The sequence below is a fragment of the Tamandua tetradactyla genome, chromosome 8 (assembly GCF_023851605.1).
Source record: "Tamandua tetradactyla isolate mTamTet1 chromosome 8, mTamTet1.pri, whole genome shotgun sequence".
In the NCBI taxonomy this organism is placed as follows: Eukaryota; Metazoa; Chordata; class Mammalia; order Pilosa; family Myrmecophagidae; genus Tamandua; species Tamandua tetradactyla.
In genome coordinates, this window is record NC_135334.1 from 70,381,006 (window position 1) to 70,401,987 (window position 20,982).

The following is a 20,982-nucleotide window of genomic DNA, read 5'->3' on the forward strand; positions in this document are numbered from 1 at the left end:
TTTATAAAATCCAACCCATCTCTGGGGTATTGCATTCCAGTAGCTTTAGTAAACTAAAACATGATCTCAACACCATTCTTTCAAAATGGTGTAAGTCTTTTGTAAAATGAACTTGAAATATAAATAGTATAGATGGGCTATAAGAGTTCTGTATTTCAAAAACTGCAGTCCCATAAAAAGTTACATTTTTTTCTGGGGAAAAAAAAAGAAAAATACCTGGCCTTACCCAAGGCCCAGGTGGTTTTAATTCCCCCCTCTGCTGTCCCCCAGGTTTAATTAGGACTAGATTACCCCAGGTGCACATCCTGGCTGGAGGATACAAATCTCTCATCAAACCTCTCAGATCAAAAGGCTGAGTTGGGTACATCCTCCTACCATCTCCGTAATATCTGCAGAGACTTTATAAAGGTACAAATGCATAATAAATCCTACCCCTGTGTGTGGGGCTGGAGCCCCAGGCATTTGATCTTGTGCAGGGACCAGAGTACACAGTCGGTACTCAGCAATGCACCTGTGAAGCAAAGGATGGATTTGGCTTTTGCACTGATGAGACTTAAGTCCTTCCTCCACTTATTATTCCCCTTGCCTCTGTGCCAGGCTTGAGAGCTCACACATGCATATACCTAACTCACCTGCTTCTCACATACTAGTCTGTGCCTGTGGACACGATCCTTCCACCCTATGAAATCCCCCGTAAGGAAAGAAGGACAAGGGAGGCAGCATGTCAGTCAACATAAATGCCATATCTGCCAGGATGATGTTAACATAGAAAACACACCCCCACACCCTGAGCAGCTGCGTGTGTCTGGGGAGCCTGGGGAAACCCCAACTCCCAGGACCTTTCCTTCCAAAGAGAGGGGAGTTACACCCAGCTCCTGGGCCCGGCTTTCTAGAAGGAAGAGAGTTCATAGTGATTCTTGTGCTGAGCTGCCCAGCCAGACCTATCCTGGCTGGGGAAATCTTTGGGCAAAAGTCAGAGGACAAGAATATCTGCACATCCAGCCATCCATGTGTTACCTGAGGCTTCAAGGTCCTGTTGAAAAATCTCCAGATGAGGGATAGGACCTCTGGGTAGCAGGAGCCATAAGGCACACTAGGGGGCCCAGAATTGCCTGGTGTGACTCGCAGGCAGCTGAGATGCTACAGTAATGCCCGAGCAGGAATGTTCTAACAGGAATCTCCCTCCCACCCACCCCCAGCAGGTCTCCAGAGGTCCAGCCTCCCCAGAACTCCTCTCCCCTGGCTGCCTTTAATCCCACTCCTTGACCCACAATCTGGACTTGAGGTCACTGGACTCCAAATTGTGTCCCTGGCACAACTTCCCAGAATCTGAGGTGTTCAGAACTAGAAGGCCTCTTAGAGATCACCCAGTAAATTACCTGTCTGAGAGAGGCCCAAGGTAGCACATTGAATCCCTGAGTCCTGCTCAAAAAGGTCTCTCCAGTGTGTCATAGTCCCTGAGTCTTGTTTTCCCCCTAAGGGTGGGAACTCCCTACAGGCCAAGAGAATGGATTCATCTGTTTCACACACACACACACACAACCCCCAGCATATCTGAATACAGGATTAGGGGTCTGGGGGAGCTAGGGTATGGAATAAAACAAAATCTCATAGTTACAGTACACCGATGACAGGCACAACCTCATCTGATGGCACTTTACAGTTTATCTCCATCAACTTGGATTCTGATTGCAGCTTTGGGAGATAGGTCAGAGACAGTTGCCTTTATCTCAAAGATGAGAAAGCAGAAGCTTAGAGAGGATACAAGGCTTGTCCAAAGTCAGTAGTATTGCTGGGATTTGAACCCAGGTGCTCCAGCTCAGTGTCTCCTATGAGACCAGTGGCTGGTCTGTGCCACCCCTGGGGAGAGCTGTGTGCTGCAGGAAGGCAGGAGACGAGCTCACCTTCTGGCATTCGGTCAATGTCCACATAAAGGCGCAGCATGAGGCTGCCCAGCCCGTAGGCCATGCCTGGCCCCATCATGGTTACTGCAAACAGGATCCCTGCAACACAAAGCCCAGGGTAGGACCCTCTGGCCTGGCTTCCCTCAGCAGCTCAGTCTCCCTTGGGTAGGGCTGGGGAACTCTCCAGGCCAGATGGGGCAGAGGTCAGGGCCTCAGTGCCCAGCCCCCACCCTGGACCTCTCTGCCTTCTACCCGAGCCTGACCTGGCTCTCAGAGCCCGAGTCGGAGGGGACCGTCCTCACCTAGGTAGAGGGGGGAGTTGCTGTTGTGTGCAAAGTCATCGATGAAGGAGATGCCGAAGGGCTGAATGGGCACGCTGCCCACCCCGAGCAGGGTCTGTGCCGTGAACATTATCCCCACCACAGCCAGGTACTGGGTCTCCGTGTGGCTGGAGCAGCTGTTGTTGGAGGGGGCTGGTGCTGGGGCGGAGGTGGTGGGCAGGCACAGGGAAGCCTTGAAGTCCTGTGACAGATCCTCTGAGAGAGGATACAAAAAATATTATGACAATAGCCGATACCTACATAGCACTTGCCAGATGCAAGGTAACTGTTCTAAGAGCTCTGTATAGAAATCATTTAACCTCACAACGCAGCTAGGAGCAGGTGCTCTCGTCGAACCCTTTTCCCAGATGAGGGGACTGATGCTCACGCAGCAACCAGAAAAAGGCAGAGCCAGGAAGGCTGCAGAGTCCGTGCCCTTAACTCACCCTGTACGACCTTTCTGAGCAGACGTGTGTGAAAGCCCCACGGCAACTGTGTTTCTTGGGTGAGGTGGGGTGGTCAAAGGAGGGAGCGTTTGAACCGGGTCCAGAAAAACAAACAAGATTTTCCAAACCGAGAAGGTCGGGGGAGGAGGGGGGGGAGTTGGTGTTCCAGGGCGAGGTCACAGCTTGTGCTTGAAAGGGCACTGTGCTGGCAGGAGGAGAAGTTCAGGATGACCCCATCGCAGAGGGTGAGGGGCATGGCCAGGGCTGAAGGCAGGGCTGGGCAGGTGAGGGAAGCCTGGGCTGGCTCATGGAGAGCTCCAGTGACTTTTGGGTTCATTTTGGGGAGGGTTTGGTGTCAGCTCAGGACACAGCTGCAGAGAGTAGTAAAAGTGAATTTTTGATTTATTACCAGTAATTTGTTCCCTGCAGCTCACCAATATTTGGTGAGCAAACGGGAGGAAAGCCTCACACTATTATTATCCCAAAAGCAGCTATAGGAGTGGCCTCCTCTCTGCAGCCTGCCCAGCCCTCTCCCGGAGCTGGGACTCTGAGCTGTGTCCATCCAGCGCCAAGAGGCACTCCCTCAGCCCAGAAGGGGCATGTGACCCAAGGTCAAGGCTCTATATTTTGACCTTCAACCGCACCTCACTGTATGACTTCAGCAGAAGCCAGGGCCTTTCTCATGCCTCAAACAGCTCTCCTAGAATGGATGTTCTACAGAGAGAGGGAATTCAGAAACAGAATAATTCAGCAGCTCATAGTAGAGGCTCTAGGGCCAGGCTGCCTGGGTGTGCCATAATTACACCTCTAACTAGCTGTGGGCCTTGGGAAAGATGCCCCCTCCACCCCGAGCCTCGGTTTTCTCACTCACAGATGAGGATTGCGAACATTAGGCAAGTGGCTTGTCAGCACCTGCTAGATGTCAGATAGGACAGCTGGTTAGAGACCAGGTCTGCCCTTTCCACTCCTGTGTCTCATGGAGGGCCTGGCACATAACAGAGCTGAATAAAGATTGGAGAAAGAATGAATGAATGGAATGGCCTGGAATGTCGGAGCAGGACAGGTACTTGGACATCACTGAGTCTCATTGACTCGTTGGACTGATGTGAAGGCTGAGGCTCAGAGAGAAGGGTTTTGCTCAGGGTTCCATGGTGAGCCTGTGGCAGGGGTGTCATGTGGCATCAGGATGAAGAGAAGCATGTGTGACCATGCCCAGGAAAAGCTTCACGGAAGGTGAACATTCCAGACAAATATTATGAGGATGTATTATTTTTTAGCATTCCAACTAGTCCTCTTGACAACTTCCCATAGGGCCCAAATAAAGTGCTCTGCTTTCCTCAGATATACACTTTACTTTCCCTTGTCCTTGGCCATGCAGCTGTCTTCACCTGAAATGCCCATCTTCTTTCTAAACCGTAGTTTAAGTGCTACCCTCTCCAGCTCCCTCCAGCTACAAGTGTCCTCCCCCCACTCAGGGCTCCAGTGGCTCCCTCTGGCCACCTCCTAAGGAGCTGGACTCTATACCTAGTAGCAGAGTTGTCCATGCTCACACCAACCCCACACCTTACAGGAGCTACTCAGGGCTAGTCCTACCTGCTCCATCTCTTCACCCCAGCCCTGGCTAGAGTGGGAGCTCCAGAGGTGTGAGCTGATAGGAGGAGCAAGAGAGCTCTCCTTCACTGGGAATCCTTTCCTGAGGGCAGGCTGGGGCGTGGGCTCCCTCCCACAGTGGCACTGGGGGGATTTCTGTTTGTCTCTGTCTCCTCCCCCAGACTGGGAGCTCCTGGAGGCAAGGACTGACCCCCCCGCCATCAGGATCTGGCACAGAGCAGGCATTACTAAGGGGTTATTGGGTGGACTGCTGTATGGATGGTTGGCGGGATGTATGGTTAGACTGATGGATGGATGGATGAATGGGTGGGTGGGTGGGTGGGTGAGAGAGAGAAAGAATGAAGTGAATTCTTATGTGCTTGGGTCATTTTTTAAGGGATTCTCTCATCCATCTGTCAAGTAGGCTCTCAACAAAATCTTACTGTACTGAACAGGTCCTGACTGTTCCTATCTAAAATTCTTTCATTTTCTCCATTTGTTCATTCATTCATTCATTCTTTATTTCATCATTGTCTTGGCTTCTTGTGAGGATTAAATGCATCATATACATAAAGCACTTAGAGCACTGTCTGGTGCATGGTGAAAAGTGTACCATACGGCTGTCATTATGCCACAAACGGTTCTTGAGGGCCTACAAACATGAGGTCATGATTAAGCCGCGTTGTAAATGCACCCGACCTCAAAGAAAAATGCGGGACATTTGTCCTACCCCTTGCCCCAGGACTGCTGATGAAAGCCACCTGGGCTGGGACTCAGGGAGGCAGCGGGGTGGGGGAGGAAGGCCTGGGGACTCCCGGGAGCCCAACAGTGCAGCTCCTCAGGGCCTGTCGGGTGCAGGGCCCCTGCTCCTACCGGGGCCGGTGAGGTCGTAGTGGTATGGCTCTGAGACGAAGTGCGGGAGGCTCATGAGCAGACCTGCCAGGGCCACCAGGACAGCGCCACAGCCGATCATCCGGGGCCGGTGCACACGGCTGCCAAAATAGCTCACGAACACGATCAGGGCCGTGTTCCCCACCTGCAGCAGGACAGGGGGACCTATTAAATTGGGGCAGAGCCCAGTGGCATAGGCCCCTCCCAGGGCTGGAGGCCTGTCTCTATCCCCAACCTCGGCTTTCCCAGTTCTATCATGGACTAGCTGGCTGCATAGGAATCTTCCAGGCTCTTCTTTAAACACAGAGTCCAGGTCCTTCCAGGAAAGGCCCTGCTGACCCATTAAGGCGGGGCTGGGGGTGGGCGGGGAGGGGAGGAGGGCAGGGAGGATAAAACCAGAATTTCATTTTCCTTTTAGAACATGGGTTGATCCCGAACATGGAGGAGAGATGGTAGTGAAGGAAAAGGATTTGGAGTTTCTGGGAAGTCATGAATGAGGGAAATATATTTTAAAATGTCTAAAGCCAGAGGACTAAGGCTTTGAATTTCAAGCCTTAGGATCAAAATACTCGGATGTGGGCAGTGGGGGGGACTTGAGAGCTCGTGGGATGGGGGGCAGGCTCTGCAGTCAGGAGCTTGGGTGTGAATCCAAGTCCACGGCTCCCTGGCTGGTGACTGTGGTTGGCAGAGGGTTGGCATTAGGAAGTGTAACCGCTTGATAGATGGGGACACGAGGCCCAGAGAGAGGTGGTGACGCGCCCGAGGTCCTACAGCAAGGCAGACTTTCACTTCCCACATCCAAGACCTAGAGGTGGGGTGCTGACGGACGTCTGGGGCCAGGACTGTGTAGCCGGCAGGCCATGGGTTGGGAGGAATGTGACACATTGCCAAGTGGGCCGAGAATTTTACAGAACGCTGCTGAGGGCAGGGAAGAAAGACAATGTTCTCCGGACAGCTGCCTTCTCCAAGGGTGAGAAGGAACATCTGGTGATGGAAGGGCTGGGGCATAGCTGGACCCTGATCTCCAAATCCACCCAAAGCAGCCTGGAGTCCAGTTAGTCCATGACTAGCCACTTGACTATTGACTCCAGACCCTGAGGTCTGTGCATCCCTGGGCAGTTCTGAGGATAACACCCTGTGCCATGGTGTCACTTCTTCTCACCACCACCCAAGGTTGGAAAGTTCTGCCTCTGATCTAATTTAAAACTCTCTCATCACTGCTGAAGCGACTTGATCCGATTCCTCCCTGGGGCAGACAATTGTTTAGATGCCTGGAAAAGTAAGGGAACCAAAGGGAGAGAGGGTGGATGTGGGGATCCACATCCCGGCTAGCTCTAAAATGTGCCATGTCCCCCATCAGAGCGAACACAGGGGGAGGCTTGCCGGGTCTTGAGAAGACTGCGGCCAATGCTCTGCATTATAGGGCCGGAGGCGTCTCCTCTGGGCCCCGAGCACATGGTTTATCAGTCTCTCAGCCAGAAAGCTTTGGAAGATGCTGGCCAAGGAGATTGGGGGGTTGATGTGGGTTGCCTGAGGCCACTGGGTGTGGGGTGAGGAAGGAGGTTGGGGGCAGGGGAGAGGGCAGGTCTCCGCAATGGCCCCACCCCTGCAGTGGAGCCAGGGCCAGTACCTCGTTGAATGCAGCCAGCAGCCCCGAAGTCTGGCTGGAGAGGCCGAAGCGCTTCTCCACTGTGGAGATGGAACTCTTGAGGTAGCCAGAGATCATGAGCTGCGCCAGCTGCAGCAGGCTGTGGCACAGGACGAAGAACTGCCAGAGGAGCCGCATGACGGCAGCAGGCAGAGGGACGGAGGAACAGATGAGGCGGGGAGGGATGCAGACAGGGGGTGGTGGAGGTGGGGAGCCACAGAGGGAGAAGGAGTTGGAGAAAGAGGGGGAGAGTGAGACCAGGGGAGAAGCGAGGGATAAAGATGGGGAAACAGAGTCAGAGGAGACAGCCACATGGGAGGAGAGAAAAGTCAGGGATGGAGAGTCAAGAAGAGGAGCGAGACAGGGAGAGACCAAAAGAGACGGACAGAGAGAAAGAATTATTGGCATAGTCCAAGGTTTCTCACGCAGGCCTAAAAGCTAGAAAAAACTGTCCTGGGTACACTCTGAGAGCCTGGGGGTCACCCAAGAGGGTCGACCCTTCATGGGGACGGGACAGGTAGGAGCCCTATCTGACCCTCAGAGCAACCCACTGAGCTGGACTGGATGTTCCTTCCTACATGGTCCCAGAGTGCTCCCAGCACTCTGCCCCTTTCTCCAGGAAGCCAGCCCAGAGTCACCAAGATCCGTCTCTACCCCACCCTAGAGTTTCCCCGTGAGACTGCCGCGCACACCCAATCCTTAGGCTGCTCAACCCGACCCCGCTCTACCCCAAACATCCCGGCCTGCCTTTGATCCTCCTCCTGAAAAACTGGCAGAATTCCTAAGAGAAGGGAAACCTGTTTCAAAGAATTAAAAAATAGAGTATATATGCCAGAGCTTAACAATAGTCACCTTGTTCTTCTGAGTCTTGGCTTCCTCACCCACACGATGAGGACGGCGTCCCTACCTTCCAGGGCTGTTGTCAGAACTAAGATCCTGAGTGAACGGCACCTGGCACAGGGCCCGGCACCCAGTAGGTGCTCAGTAGATGTTTGGAGGGAATGTGTCTTTCTCTATCCCTCTAGGGAACTGGGAGGCCGGGGGCTCAGGCCCCATTGCCCACAGAGCAGCCCCTCTTTCCTCCAGGCCGCCTACCACGTGCCCGAAACCAAGCTAATTGCTTTTGTTCACCATCCCTTCCATCCCCGCCTCCTACAGATGAGGAAAGGAAGGCTCAGAGAAAGGCGACATTTTCCTGGTGTTCCCCAGCCAGGAAGCAGCAGAGCCTGCTCTGCGGGGCTTGGCCGCCCCTGCCCTTGAGCCCGAGCCCAAGGGTACCTTGATGCTGTGGAATATGCTGGGCTGCCGGCCTTCAGGGCCTGGGCTGGCTTCGCCTCCGGGTGGGCCTCCCGTGCCCATGGCGTCCTTGGGGTCGTTGTCTGGCACCTGCGGCCCCTCACCTGCCGGCCCTGTGGGACAGACAACCAAGTAGTGAAAGTGAAAACAGAATCCCAGAGAATGGCCCTGACCAGGTAGCTCCAGATGTCAGAACCGAGCTGTTTTAGCAATTCCTAAGAGTCTGCGAATGAAAGCACCTTTGGGCCTCCTGACTCCCAGGTCACAGTGATGGAGAGGACCTATTTCACTACTTCACATTGTTCCCAGCATAACCTCCTTTCTAGGGAAGAGCTTCTGACCCTTGCACACATGCAAACCCGCAAGCCATGGGCCCTGCAGCGGGGATGAGCCATGCACTTTCTTGCAGCTTCCCGGGGCCTGTGGTTGTGAGGGCCCGAGTTCTTGGAGGCTGAGTCTGGTTCTGGTTGTGTCTGGCTCAATCTGCGATCTAGGGCCTGGGGTCAGGTGCAGGGTTGAGGCTCTTTCTATAGTCAGGGAATAAAGGTATTTCCTGGGGGTAGTTCAGGGTGTAGGAACAGATGCCAGTATCCCCACAGGGAACCACCCTGCATGCAATCACTGAGCTAACCAGCCCAATCTCCAGCTCATACCATCAAGCCAAGTTGCAAACCATCTGTGCAGAAAAGGCACTTCGAGGTCATCTCATTTAACCCTTTCCTGAACAAACCGAGGCCCCAAAGGGAGTGACGACTCAGGAGACAGAGCTGTGGTTAGAACCTCAGCCCTTGGCCCCAGGATGCATCTTGGTTTTCTCCCACAATAACCATGGTCGCCACGCCAGCATTCCACTCACTGAGATAAGAGGAAAGCTTCAGAGGCACCTTCCAGGGTTTCCTGATGCTTCATCTCTGCAGGGATCCTGGAAGTTTAGCTCTGGGAAACTCCACCCTGCCATTTAGTTGGAAGCCACCTGCCTCCTCAGACAGCCCAGGCTTCCTTCACCTTCCTTTCTCCTTCTGAGGCCCCACTTCCTGCCGGAAACCCCCTCCATTGTTTCAGAGCCTCTCAACTCAGACAGGAGTTTCCCCTCATTCCACAAGCTCCTTCTGGAGCCTGAAAACTGACCTCAGGACACCTCTGACCCCAGGGACTCTCCTTAGGTCCTAACTTCCCCATCCGTCACCAGACGTGGAAGGCAGTCTAGGGAGGGACCTACAGAGGCCCGGAGCCTCCTCATACAAAGGTTTTATGCTCCTTATGCAGGGACCATGGAGGCCTGAAGGAGTTTTAAAACAGATATAATTCATATACCACAAAATCCATCCTTTAAAATGTATGGTTCATTTAAAAAATGTACAAGTCAGTAGATTTTAGTATATTCAACAAGTTGCACAACCATTGCCACTATCAAATTCCAGAATATTTTCATTATCCCAATAAGAAATCCCATGTCTGTTAGCAGTCACTCCTCATTTTCCTCATTCCCCCAGCCCTTGGCAATCACTAACCTATTTTCTGTCTTTGCGAATTTGCCTAGTCTGGACATTTCACATCAACCAAATCATATAATCTGTGGTCCTTTGTGTCTGGCTTCTTTCACTTAGCATAATGTCTTCAAGGTCTACTTGGTTTTGATTCTCTTGGGTATATACCTAAGAGTAGAATTGGTGGATCCTATGGTAACTCTATATTTAAAGTTTTGAAAATCGTCAAACTGTTTTCCTTCTGGCCGCACCACTTTATATTTCCTCCAGCAAAGTATGAGGTTTCCAGTTTCTCCACAGCCTCACCAACATGCGTATTGTCCATCTTTTTTATTCTAGTCATTCCAGTGGTTGTGAAATGGTATCTGGTTGTGGTTCTGATCTGCATTTCCTGATGACTAAGGTGTTGGGCATGTGTTCCTGTGCTTATTGGTCATCTGTGCATCTTCTTTAAAGAAATGTATATTCAAATAGCCTGAGGAATTTGACTCAGGAAATGGAAGTTCATAGGCTGAAGGGCAAATAATCAATCAGAAGAGACAAGGAGATACTGAAACAAAACTGATACCTGACAGGGAGAAGATAAGGGTCTGACCCAGGGAGATGAGGAAGTCGCTTTGAAGAAGAAGAGGGAGTGAGGAGCCAATTCTGAGCCTCAGTTCCTTTCACTCAGCAGGGACTGGCTGCATCCCCTAGCCCGGGTGCTGTGCTATGGGTGCTGCATGCATTGGCTTGCTAGCCCTCTCCACAACTCTGTCCCTTTGGTGCTAGTATTATCTCTATGCTCCTGATGACACCAAGGCTCAGAGATAACTAGCTCTGCTGGTTAGCCTTGGTCCAGGGACTCAAGTCCAAGCGCTAACCTTAACATCACTCAAAGCTCCTGCAGTAGTAGCACTCTAAATGTAATCTTAAAGCTGTAAGCAAGCTGTGAAAGTTGAGCTTTTAGTCACACTGAGAAGCAATACGTAAATGTAAAGTCAGCACCCAGATATGAATAAGCTTTCATCTATCACCCCAGACTCAGAGGCATCATGTCCCAGGATGCAAATCCTAAAGGAACTAATAAATAACTGAGATTAAAAAAAAAAAAAAAACCTACTGAAGTTTCCCAGACTTCTGTTACCTGTTACCCAAGATGATTATCTTTCTTTGTTTCTCCTCAGTCTGTTAAGTGCTTCTCACATTCAGCCACACCATGCAATGCACCCAGATTTGGGGAGTCTACGTTCCTTGCACAGGTTTGATGAGGGAAAGAAACACGATGCTCATCTCTGTCTCAGCCCAACTAAACCTAGCCAGGTCACCTTGAAGGCATCAGTATCCACGCCACCAAGAGACCAGGCCAGCCAGATGAGAGGCCTGGCGCTGAGGCTGAGTGGGCAAAAGTCACTAACCTGGACCCCAGCTCCGCAAGAAACCCAGAGAATGGAAGGGGGCGGGGGACAGAAGGTCAGCGGATCGGCCCAGAACCTTCCCCTTACCATGGTCCAGTCTCTGCTGAGAGACAGACTCAACCTGAGCTCTAGATCAGATCCTGGGACCCATGGCTTGGCTTTCTGGACACTCTTGGGGGACAGCCTCCCTGTACCCCAAGCCGTCTAGCCCCAGCTCCAGCCTTCTGCCTTCTCACCTGCTCGCTCCCTGAGTCTCCTCACCAGCTGCAGGGCGGCCTTTATTCCAGCTCCATCTCTGGCTCTCTCTGCAGCGTCTATCTCAGCTTCCCCTGCCAAAGCTCAAAGTCTTGCCTGGCTTTATTTTATCTTTCAGATATGTGGCTGCTTTTGGTTTCCAGAGGGTAAGGTCCACAGCGTAGGCCTTGGGGGTTGGGAGAGGAAGTGGAAGGGAAGTGTGGACCATTTTCCTCTGGGGTCTGAGACAGACATCAGTCAGCAGGTTGGTGGCCAGTTGGTCACTGAGTAGGGTTGTTCTGGCCAGCTGTCAGTCCCCCTCTGAGCCCCTTCTGTGGGCTGAGACCTCTACTGAGGGGCTGGTAACAGTCTGTCTCCCTGAGTACAGAACTCCGCTTGGAAGGTGGGTCTGAGACCAGAGCTGTGTGTAAGGGGCACTGGAACCCTTTCCTGTCCTGGGAAGCCAGCCCAGAAAGGAGGAAGGGGCAGCTGTGAAATGAAACTCAACCAGAGAGGGCCAGAACTAAGTCTGGGAATAGGAGTGAGGAAGGAACTGGGAGCCAAGAACAAAATCCATTTCTCTCCCACATGGGTAACCAGGTTTTGGAGCCCCAGGTAGGCAGGCTGCTCCAAGGGCTGGGAGCTCATGACATGGGAGTCAGTTGGCAGAAGTCTGCATGCTTGTCTGTCTGTCTGTCTGCAGCTAGTTACTTAGTGCTTGTCTGTCTTTTTGCAGTCAGTTACTTAGCTGGACACTCATACAGGCACCCATGAACAGCAACTGGTAAGCCAGGTGGTCACTGGCATCTTTTAGGTGACTTGCCTGGTCGGGCTGTCTGTCAGGCAACCATCTGTTTAGTAAGCTGGCCAGGCAGTGGCCCTGCAAGTCTGTCAGTCATAAACTTTGTTCACTGGGTGGCTGGCTGGTCAGAGACTCTGTCAGCAAGTCAGAGGGTCTGCTGTCAACCTGCAGCCAGTAGCCTCCAGCTACCCTCTACAGGCAGCCATCTGTGTTCTTCACACCAGCTGGGCCTGGGGTGATGAGGGCAAGCCTAGCAGAGGCCCACCTTTCTCTGTCTGCTCTTTGCTAGAAAGGCAAAGAGTCCTGTTTCCTTCAGCCACCCCCCCCAGGTGCAACAGTAAATCCCAGAGAGAAATGGGGCTGAATGTGAGCTCTAGAGTCTTTAGACCTGAGTTCGAATCCCAGCTTTGCCACCAGCCCACTATGTGAGCCTGGAATGTCCCTTGAACTTCCTGACCCTCAGTTTTCTCATCTGTAAAGTGAGGATAAGAGTGCCTACCTCAAGGAGGTAAGGCAGCTAAGGCACATGGCTAGTGCCTGGTACACAGTAGGCACCCACTATAGATCATTTCCCTCCTTTTTCCTTATAAGTCTTCAAGCACTTCCAAGGCAGGAAGACCCAATTGTATCCATTTGCTTCCCACACACATCTGGTCCATCTCCAAGTTTCCCCCTCCATTCTGACCTCACCATTCAGCTCACCCTCAGCAGAATTATCTCCGAATGAGCTCTCTGTCTCTCACCCAAGCTCCAGTCAACCACAAGACCTGACCCTGAATGAGGAATTGGATCCCTTCTGTCCATGCACAGTCACTAGGGTCTGAATTCCCCCGGTCACTCATGGGGTATGTGGCCTCAGGCCAGTGGCTCCTCTGCAATGCAGAGGTTGTCATCCCTACGTCCAGTGCAGAAGGTGCCTGCCGAGAACCAGAACCGTCTACCCCACATTCCGCCTGAACACCGAAGACCGAACCACACCTCACCGCCTACGCCTCTGCTGTTCCATTGTCCTCGTGAGCTTTATTCTACTCTTCCCAGACTGTCCTGCACAAGCAAATGGCTTGATTGTTGATTACAGAAACTCCTGAAAGACAATCAACTCTTCGGTGGAGAGCATCAACAATTTGCAGTCCACAGCTTTGACTCCCTTGCCTCAAAACCCTTGCTTTGCTGTTCCTACCAATTCTGACCTGGTGGAGAGAGATTCTTACCCGGTCCTAAGCACGCCCCAGCCCCCAGCCCCCCCTGAAAGGCTGGTCTTAAACCAAACTTCAAAGTCTCAAAAAATCCTTCCCTTCTCAGAGACCCTGCCAGAGCTCTGAGAGGTGGCCGTGTCCCTTGCAGGGGTCAGCAATCAACTTTGTCTTATCAGCAGGCGGTGTTGGTGGTATCTGGGGACCCAGCATTGACAGTCTGCAGAGCGCGGGCTCCGTGAACACTGGTTTCCTCCCCGTCACGCAGCCAGTCTTTCCCTCCACACTGGCTTTGTGGAACAAGCGTTGCTACATCTAGAACCAGAGAATCTAGTGAAAGTTCAACAGCAGAGGACTGGGGGAGGGGAGGGGAGCCTGGCTGGGAGAGGGAGCCCTCAAACCCCCGGAGTGGTCAGCCCCGAACAGCAGGCCCAGACCGAGGATTCATCCTGAGTCTCTTGATCTGAGGGCAAGCAGAGGCTAACACAGACTGCACAATGCCGTGTGCAGGGTCAGGTTCACGTGGCGACCTGCCCAATCTCCCAGCAACACTTTCAGGTAGGAGCTGTGAGTTCCATAATCCAGATGCAGGAATAGAGGCACAGAAGAGAAAGGAGGTGATTTAATCAGGGTCCCAGGGCCGGTAAATGGCAAAGCCTGGACTGGAACCTAGATCTGTCTGTCTCCTGGACTCCCCGCACAACCACGAGATGGTGGCTGCGATGGCTGCCTTCACAAGAGCAAGTGGTCCCCACTTTCTCATATTAGCCTGGCTTTTCTCCTATGAATTTTCAAAGGTGGTTGTAGGGGCACAGTGTGTCATTCTGTCAGTCCCTTCTTTAGCTAATCAGTCAGCTCATTGGTTAGGCAGCATCCTCTTCTCATGGGCTCAGAGAGCGCTGCAGGCACAAAATGAAAGAGAAATGTGGCAAGAAGGACATGTGGCCCCCAGGCCAGGGATGAGAGAGTGGTGGGAGTTCAGAACTCACATCCAGGGCCCAGATTTGAAACTTCAGGTGAGACATACCAATAAGGGCTTGTAGGTGCCAAGGTAGAATCTGGAGGAGTGAGAGGCCATCCAGGCACTAATCCAGGTCAGCCACCAGGAAAAGGGCTTAGACCAAAGAGGGCAAGGCATGGCACGTCCTCTCCAGAACGTTGCAGCCTGTCCCTCAGCTGACCTGGTATGACCTTGGGCCAGCCGTTAGACCACTGAACCTCTGTAAATAGGAATAATAAGCCCCACATTTCACAGCTGTCTTGAGGGTTACTCGGGCTAACGCCCTTTGTCAGCTCCAAGGTGCCTTCCAAATGCCTTTTGCCAGCTTTTGTCCCAGACTCACCAGGGAGTCTATTTCCAGGTTTGGCCACTGGACCTCAAAATAACTTATATTTCTTCCTGTGGGAGACTCAGCCCCAGCACATTACTCTCTCATCTCCTTCTGATCCCTGAAGCTGTACAGACCCTCTGCTGCCCCACCCTCCCCGGGCTGCATTCCATGACCTCTTTGTTTTTCTCTAATAACTTGCCTATGTGAGAGAAGGAAAGGCCTCTCCCCCATCCACCGCACGCACACACCCAGGGCCATTAAACAAACGGGCAGTGATGGAATATAAGGCAGAGGTTACAACTGGAGGCCCTGGCCCAAGGCCCCACATTCAGGCGAGCAGACTATGACCACGGTGTGAACAGTGACCCTTGGAGTTGTGCAGTACATGGTGCGTGTCTGGCCTTGTACATACATATATATATTTTTTACTTGCACAGTGCTGTCCCACTGTATATTTTTAGGTTAGTTGCTAGCATTTAAAAATCAGGAAACTTCACATAAATACTTCAGATTTTTGGATTTTCTGGAAAGTTCAGATCTGTCAACACTGGGTCCATTTTCTCATATGGCAACATTCAGCTGGTCCGAGATGCTGGGCCTGCACATGTCAGTGTGCGTGTTGGAGCCTCACTGGAAATGACTGTCCAGTCTGCTTCACAGACACCCTTTACCTACTGGGAGCCTCCCTGGTTGTGACCCTGAGCAACAGTGGTCCTCACTGCCAGGGCTGGGCTTGGGGAGTCCACTCAACAGGAGCTGTCCCCTCATCCTGGCACAATCATCAGGCTGCCTGGAGGAAAAGGAAGCCAGGGCTAGATTGACCACCTTGAGCCGTGAAGAAGCAGGACTAGAGAAGGCCATGGCTTGCCCAGTGTCACTGCAGCAGGGATAAAGCTTGTGCTCTACTGGTTCTAGGAGTGACACTGACACCTCCCCAAGGCAGGCTGCTGGAGACTCAGCGGCAACAGTCCAAGTTCACACCCTCAGGGATCTCCCAGGGTGGAGCATGTGTGTACCTGGGGGCAAGGGGGCGGCAGACATCCAATACAGAATCACGATGAAGTGTGCTCAGTGCTGGGTCACAGAGAGTTTCAATACTATGGAACAGAGAAGAGAGCCTTAGCTTAGAATGGGAAGTTCTGGAAGGCTTCCTGGAGAAAGAAGCATCAGCAGAAGTATTAAAGTGCAAAGATTGCTCAGGGGTCAAATAGTGATGAAGGGAGAAGACCAGGCTCGAGATGGGGAAAGTGAGGCTGAAGTTGGAGGGACCAGACCATGATGGGCCTTGAAAGCCAGGCTGAAGGGTTGGGCTTTGCCTGAGGACAGTGATGAGGTCAGGTGCACCCTCCTGGGGAGAGCCCCACGGCTGTGGGTGTAGATTGGGGGGCCCAGGCTGTAAGCAAGGAAGCATTTGAGGAGGCTGGGGTGGGGTCCAGGTAAGTGAATGACAGTGGGGTCTGTGGGGGTGGAGACTATGAAGCAGATATTACCACTGTGGGGAGGTGGGAGCCACCAGGCTTGGGGAGAGCAGGAGGCTGAAGAGTGGTTGAGGCTGGGTGGGGAGGCTGGACGAACCATCACTGAGGGTTGGGGCTGGAGGGTGCTGACAAGTTCAGTATTGGGCATGGTGAGTTTGGGGTGCTGGGGGGCACCGAAAGGGAGATGCCTAGGAGGCTGTGGTTTCCAGAGAAAGGGTATGGGCTGGAGACAGAGCTCTGGGAGTCTGGAAGGCATGTGTGGCCAGAGGGTAACAGAAGCCACCAGCAGTCAAACAAACCCAGCAAGAGTGAGAAGCTTCCACCGTGTGCCCCAACTTTGGAGAACAGAATGAAGGGAGGAACCTGCCCTGGAACTGTGTTTCAGAAGCCAAGATGGGGAGGCAGTGTCACACAGAAGCCAGGTGTTTCTGGAAAGCCCACTGCCTCCAGCACTAACACACCCACAGCCCTGGCCTTGGAAGGGAAATATTCCCAGCACAGACATTGGGCAATCCATCTCTCACAATGATGGCAGATACCTATCTCTGGAGATAGGGGCCTACGTGTTTGGGGTGGGGAGAGGCCAGCCCCTGCTTTGAACCCCTCCCACCTGCTAGGTTGCCCTGGCATCCTTTGGCCTGCTGATTACCCTGCCTGGCTCCTGCAGCCCAGTCCCGCCATCTCTCCCTCAGTCCTTTCTCTGTTCTGCAGCACTGGTCGCTCTCATACATTACTCATGCCCCCTATTAACTGCTGATCAGGCAATGAACTACACTGGGGCAGAAGCTGTCTTGCCCTCCTGTCCTGCTGCATCATGCTAGAGCTTTATTAAAACCCTCTGGCTCAGACAATTTTGAATTTGAATATTGGTTTTCCCATATGGCAGCTGTATGGCCGTAGGGGAATTGCATAGCCTCTCTAAGCCTCAGTTCCTTTCTCTGCGAAGAGGGAGAAGGTGCCTATTTCACAGTGTCTTGGGCAGGATTCAAGGACCGTGCCTCTGCCTAGCACACTGCAGTGCTCAACAACTGTTAGCCCCTCGCTCCTGGGCCCACCTGCAGGAAGCGGAGGGCAGACTGCTCAGCCTCAAGGAGGTGAAAGGTGTTGGGAGCCACGCCTGCCTCATCTACCTCCCACCCCCAGTCAACATTATTCTCTGGCTCCTATAGGTCCTTCCATTCTCCAAATTCGTTAACGTTTTTTTGCTCCTCTAAGCATTTACACAATCTATAGTCTCAGCCTGGAGTGCCTTTCCCCTTGCAAACCCTTTCTCAGCTTTCAAAATCTGGCCCAGTTTTAAAATACTATTGTTGAATTGAGCTAACCCAAATGAGAGAGAAGAGAGGCCTGGAGCATGGGGATACAGGTGGGGGCTGAGGCGGTGGGCCCTGGGTGGGGTGGGGGCAGTGCGGGCTTCCATGGGCTCCAGTTCCTCCCCATTTGGCCTGGAGGGACATTCTAGAAGGGGGAGGGTCAAAGGCAGGCAGGAGTTTTCTCTGGTTGTTGGGCTTGGCCATCGTTGTGGGGAAATTCCTCCTAGCAGGACTCCTGGGGGGATCTGTCAAGGGTACAATAATGTGTTTGAAGTCCAGCTTTTGTAAGCCTTCCAGCTGTGGCTTCTTGAGGTGGGGGAGAGGGACAGGCACTTTCAGGTGGTTTCCAAGCTGGGTCAGGGACCCTGTGCTGGGACTTTCTGTTCCCTGTTCTGGCCCTGTTGGCTCATCTAAATGAGACAAGGCCTGGGGGATGGGTGAGCCCTGAGCCCACAGGAAATCCAGACCAGTCTGCTTAGGACTACAACAGGGAGCCTGAGGCACAGAGACAGGTGGCCATTGGCCCAAGGTCACACAGCACCCCCCCCACACACACACACAAATGTGGCCCCAGCTCATCTCTCTCCTGGGCTTAAATCTGTTCTGTATGGGTCCCATTTTATCCCACCTTATTGTATTATGAGTCCCAGGTCTGGATAAAACTTTGGCATCCAAGCAAAAGGCAATCCAAATAATTGTCTTAAAGCTATTTTGGCATCAAGACCTCTGGGGTCTTGGAGGGGGACCTGGTGCAGGCCCCCTTGCTGGCACTCAAGCCTGTGTTCACCAGGGCTTGGCACAGGCTGGGCACATTAGAGTCCTCAGTACAGATTTGTCAAGAAAGAGAAGAAAGCAAAGACCGGTGTGGTATGGCAGAGAAAAGGCCCTGACACCCGGGAGGGGGAGTGGGCTTGAGTCTCAGTTCGGCCACTTACTGGCTGTGTGGCCTTGGGCAGGTAAGTGGGCGCCTCTCAGCTTCAGTTTCCTTTTTGTAAAATAGACATGAAAGCACCTTGTAATCATAAAGTGCTGCACACATTAGTGGGGATATTATGAGTATTTCCAGGACGCAGATTCTCTGGGCTACTGAAGTGTGGTCACTCTCCTCCTCGGACACTTTCTATAGCTTCCAGTTGCCTTCAAGACAAAGTTCATATGCCTTAACATTTCCTAGAAGCTCCCTGAGATCTAGCCCCTCTAGCCTCTTTGGCTTAATTTCCAAAGATGTTGTCCAGTGACCCGCTATTCCAACAGCACTGGGCAGCTCACTGTTTCCACAAACAGGCCAAATCTAGTCGCTTAAGTTTTTGCAAATGTCCTCTCTTCCCCAGTAACAGTCGTCCTGTTGACAGCCCTGTTGATGCACCCTCTGTTGGAAGGACACCCCAGCCTTCATTGAGCCTGGGTGCTTGGTCGCTTTTCTGTGCCTGTCCCTGTTTCTGCCTAGGTACAACACTTCAATTTTTGGTTTTATCCATGCGATTTGTGTCTGTGATTCTCTGGTCCGCTGGGAGCTCCTAGAGGATGGAGTCCTGCCTCATTTCATTCTGGGTCTTCTGTGTCAGCACAGAGCCTGGCACATAACAGTCTTTCGAGAAAGGGTGGAGGGAGGAAGGAATGCTGAGGGTGGGGCATGGAGACGGTGGAGGACAGTTTGCATACCAAACCTTTCCTGATACCCTATTTCTGCCCAGCCCTGTGCTGGACTCTGGGGTTTCGGGAGTGGATCAAGTCATGCCCTACCCCTAGGTGGGCAGGTATGGTTCCCCATCATTTCAAGCATTAGTGCTTAGGGTCCCAGTCTGTAGCAGGAAGGAGCAGAAAGGACCAAGTTTATTTCTTCTCCATTGCCAGGGTATGATTGAGGCTCGGACTGGCTCCCAGAGATAGCCAAGCCTCCGAGCACTGATGGGGAGTCCCGGCCTTGCCTGGAAAGGCCTCTGTTCTGCTGCTCCTTCCAGAGACAGAAATCTGAGTTTATCAGCACAAGAAGAGCTCCAAGTGATTATCTTGGCCAACCCCCTCCATCTACCACACAGAGAAACTGAGTCCCTGAAAGGGACAGGAATAGACTGTGCAGTGAATTCCTGGCACCATATCGTGGGGTCTAGGCAAGCTCTTCATCTGGTTCACCACTTCTGAGAAGCCCCTGCCTGAGATATTACCCAGCAGACAAGGCCCAGCCTGGCAGTAAATAATTCTCCACCCCTGCCCACTCCCTAGTCACTGGCACCCAAGAACAATTTGCTTTGTCTGGTGCCAGTCGATAAGTGGCCAAGGTGGGTGGAGGCTCATTAGTGTCAGCATGAAAGATCTTTGGCATCGAGCAGACCTGGGTTCTGGCCCCTACTCTTCCACCGATTTGCTGGGTGATCCTTGACAAGTCACTTGCCCTCTCTGAGCATCTGTTTCCTCACTTATTAAAATGGGGAAGAGCATTTCACTGCATTCTCAAATGAGTGCAGGGCTGAGATTTGAACCTACGACCTCTTTCCCTTGCCCCATGTACTTGCTCTGGAATGGTTCACAAGCAAACACAGAAGGGCTGGAGAGAGTGACAGAAAGAATAGCAGGAACAGGAATGTTGAAACACTAAGGAGGTCAAACAGCATATGGAAACTGACAGGGAATGGTCACTTCCAGCCTGGAAGTTTTCCTGGAGGCATCGGCATTTAAAGTTCTCAGAAAACAGCATAAAACTCACCAGAATGGGATGTAGGTGGGGACATTCCTGGCAGAGGTAAAGGTGAGCAAAGATGTAGGGCCAGGAAAGTGACGGAATCTCTGAATCAGAGTGGGAAGGGCCTGGGGAGATAATACCCCCCACCCCCACCCCCACCAACACCCCCATGATAGGGCAGCTCTGCCTGCTGCCTTCAGGCACGTGGGGAGGTGGTGGTGAGATCTGCCAGGAGCCGGGCGTGCCTGACTCTTCTGTCTCTGGTGTCTGTGCTGGCTGGTAAGGAGCCCTGTGCCTTGGCTGAGCTGATGGGCCCTCCCTCTGGGTCTATGCCTGAGGCCCACCTCCGCGCCACATCCCTCAGCGCGGCCTCCCATCAGAAAGAGAGCGCTGCGGGAGGTGTCAGCCTGACCACACCACTGGGTGGGCCTCAGGAAGCAGGGCCGGGGGTGACTTCTGGTGGTCCAGTGGGCAGATGCTGGGGCCGGCCTCCTGCTGGATGTGCGGGTATAGTGGGGATGGGGGGGTGCTAGAGAAGATTCCAGAGCTGGTCCCTGAGTGGGGCAGAATAACAACCATGAAAAGCGGGGACAGGGGAATAGACTCAATACGGCCAGACTAGTTTCTTTGTGCATCCGTGGGCTCCCCAATTCTCCCATCCCTTTCCCACCAAGGCTGAGGGGGAAGTTGGTTTGTCAATGTCACATCCCCCTGCCTCTGCTCCAGACAGACCCCACAAAACCTGTCATCACTGCTGTCTGTCCTGAAAGGCCCCCTGGGAGGAAGCCTCCGTTCCACCCTTCCCGCCATGCCACGGCCCCCACGCAGCAGCTGCGTCCTCCTGGAGTCCCTCCAGCTACGTCTCAGCCTATGAAGTCTGCACTGGACGCTGGGAGCAAGCTGGGCCCTGTCGGAGTGGGGTGTGAGGCCAACACAGCCAGGGGAGGACAGACAGCTGGGAGGGAGGCCAGG

At 52.9% G+C, this 20,982-nt stretch overlaps 1 protein-coding gene across 4 annotated transcripts in view; it reads right to left on the reverse strand.

Moving 5' to 3' along the window:
• Positions 1-20,982, reverse strand: part of SLCO2B1 (solute carrier organic anion transporter family member 2B1) — a 54,407-nt gene that overhangs the window by 31,347 nt on the left and 2,078 nt on the right. For 3 of the 4 annotated variants that reach the window (XM_077113566.1, XM_077113565.1, XM_077113564.1), the window contains 5 exons: positions 8,078-8,208; positions 6,782-6,919; positions 5,134-5,296; positions 2,207-2,440; positions 1,905-2,003 (listed from right to left, as the gene is read on the reverse strand). In XM_077113566.1, the coding sequence (XP_076969681.1) occupies positions 1,905-2,003; positions 2,207-2,440; positions 5,134-5,296; positions 6,782-6,919; positions 8,078-8,208 (765 nt within the window). Of the gene's footprint in view, positions 1-1,904; positions 2,004-2,206; positions 2,441-5,133; positions 5,297-6,781; positions 6,920-8,077; positions 8,209-11,215; positions 15,947-20,982 lie in introns of those variants that run through there. The other variant, XM_077113567.1, reaches the window with a different exon arrangement.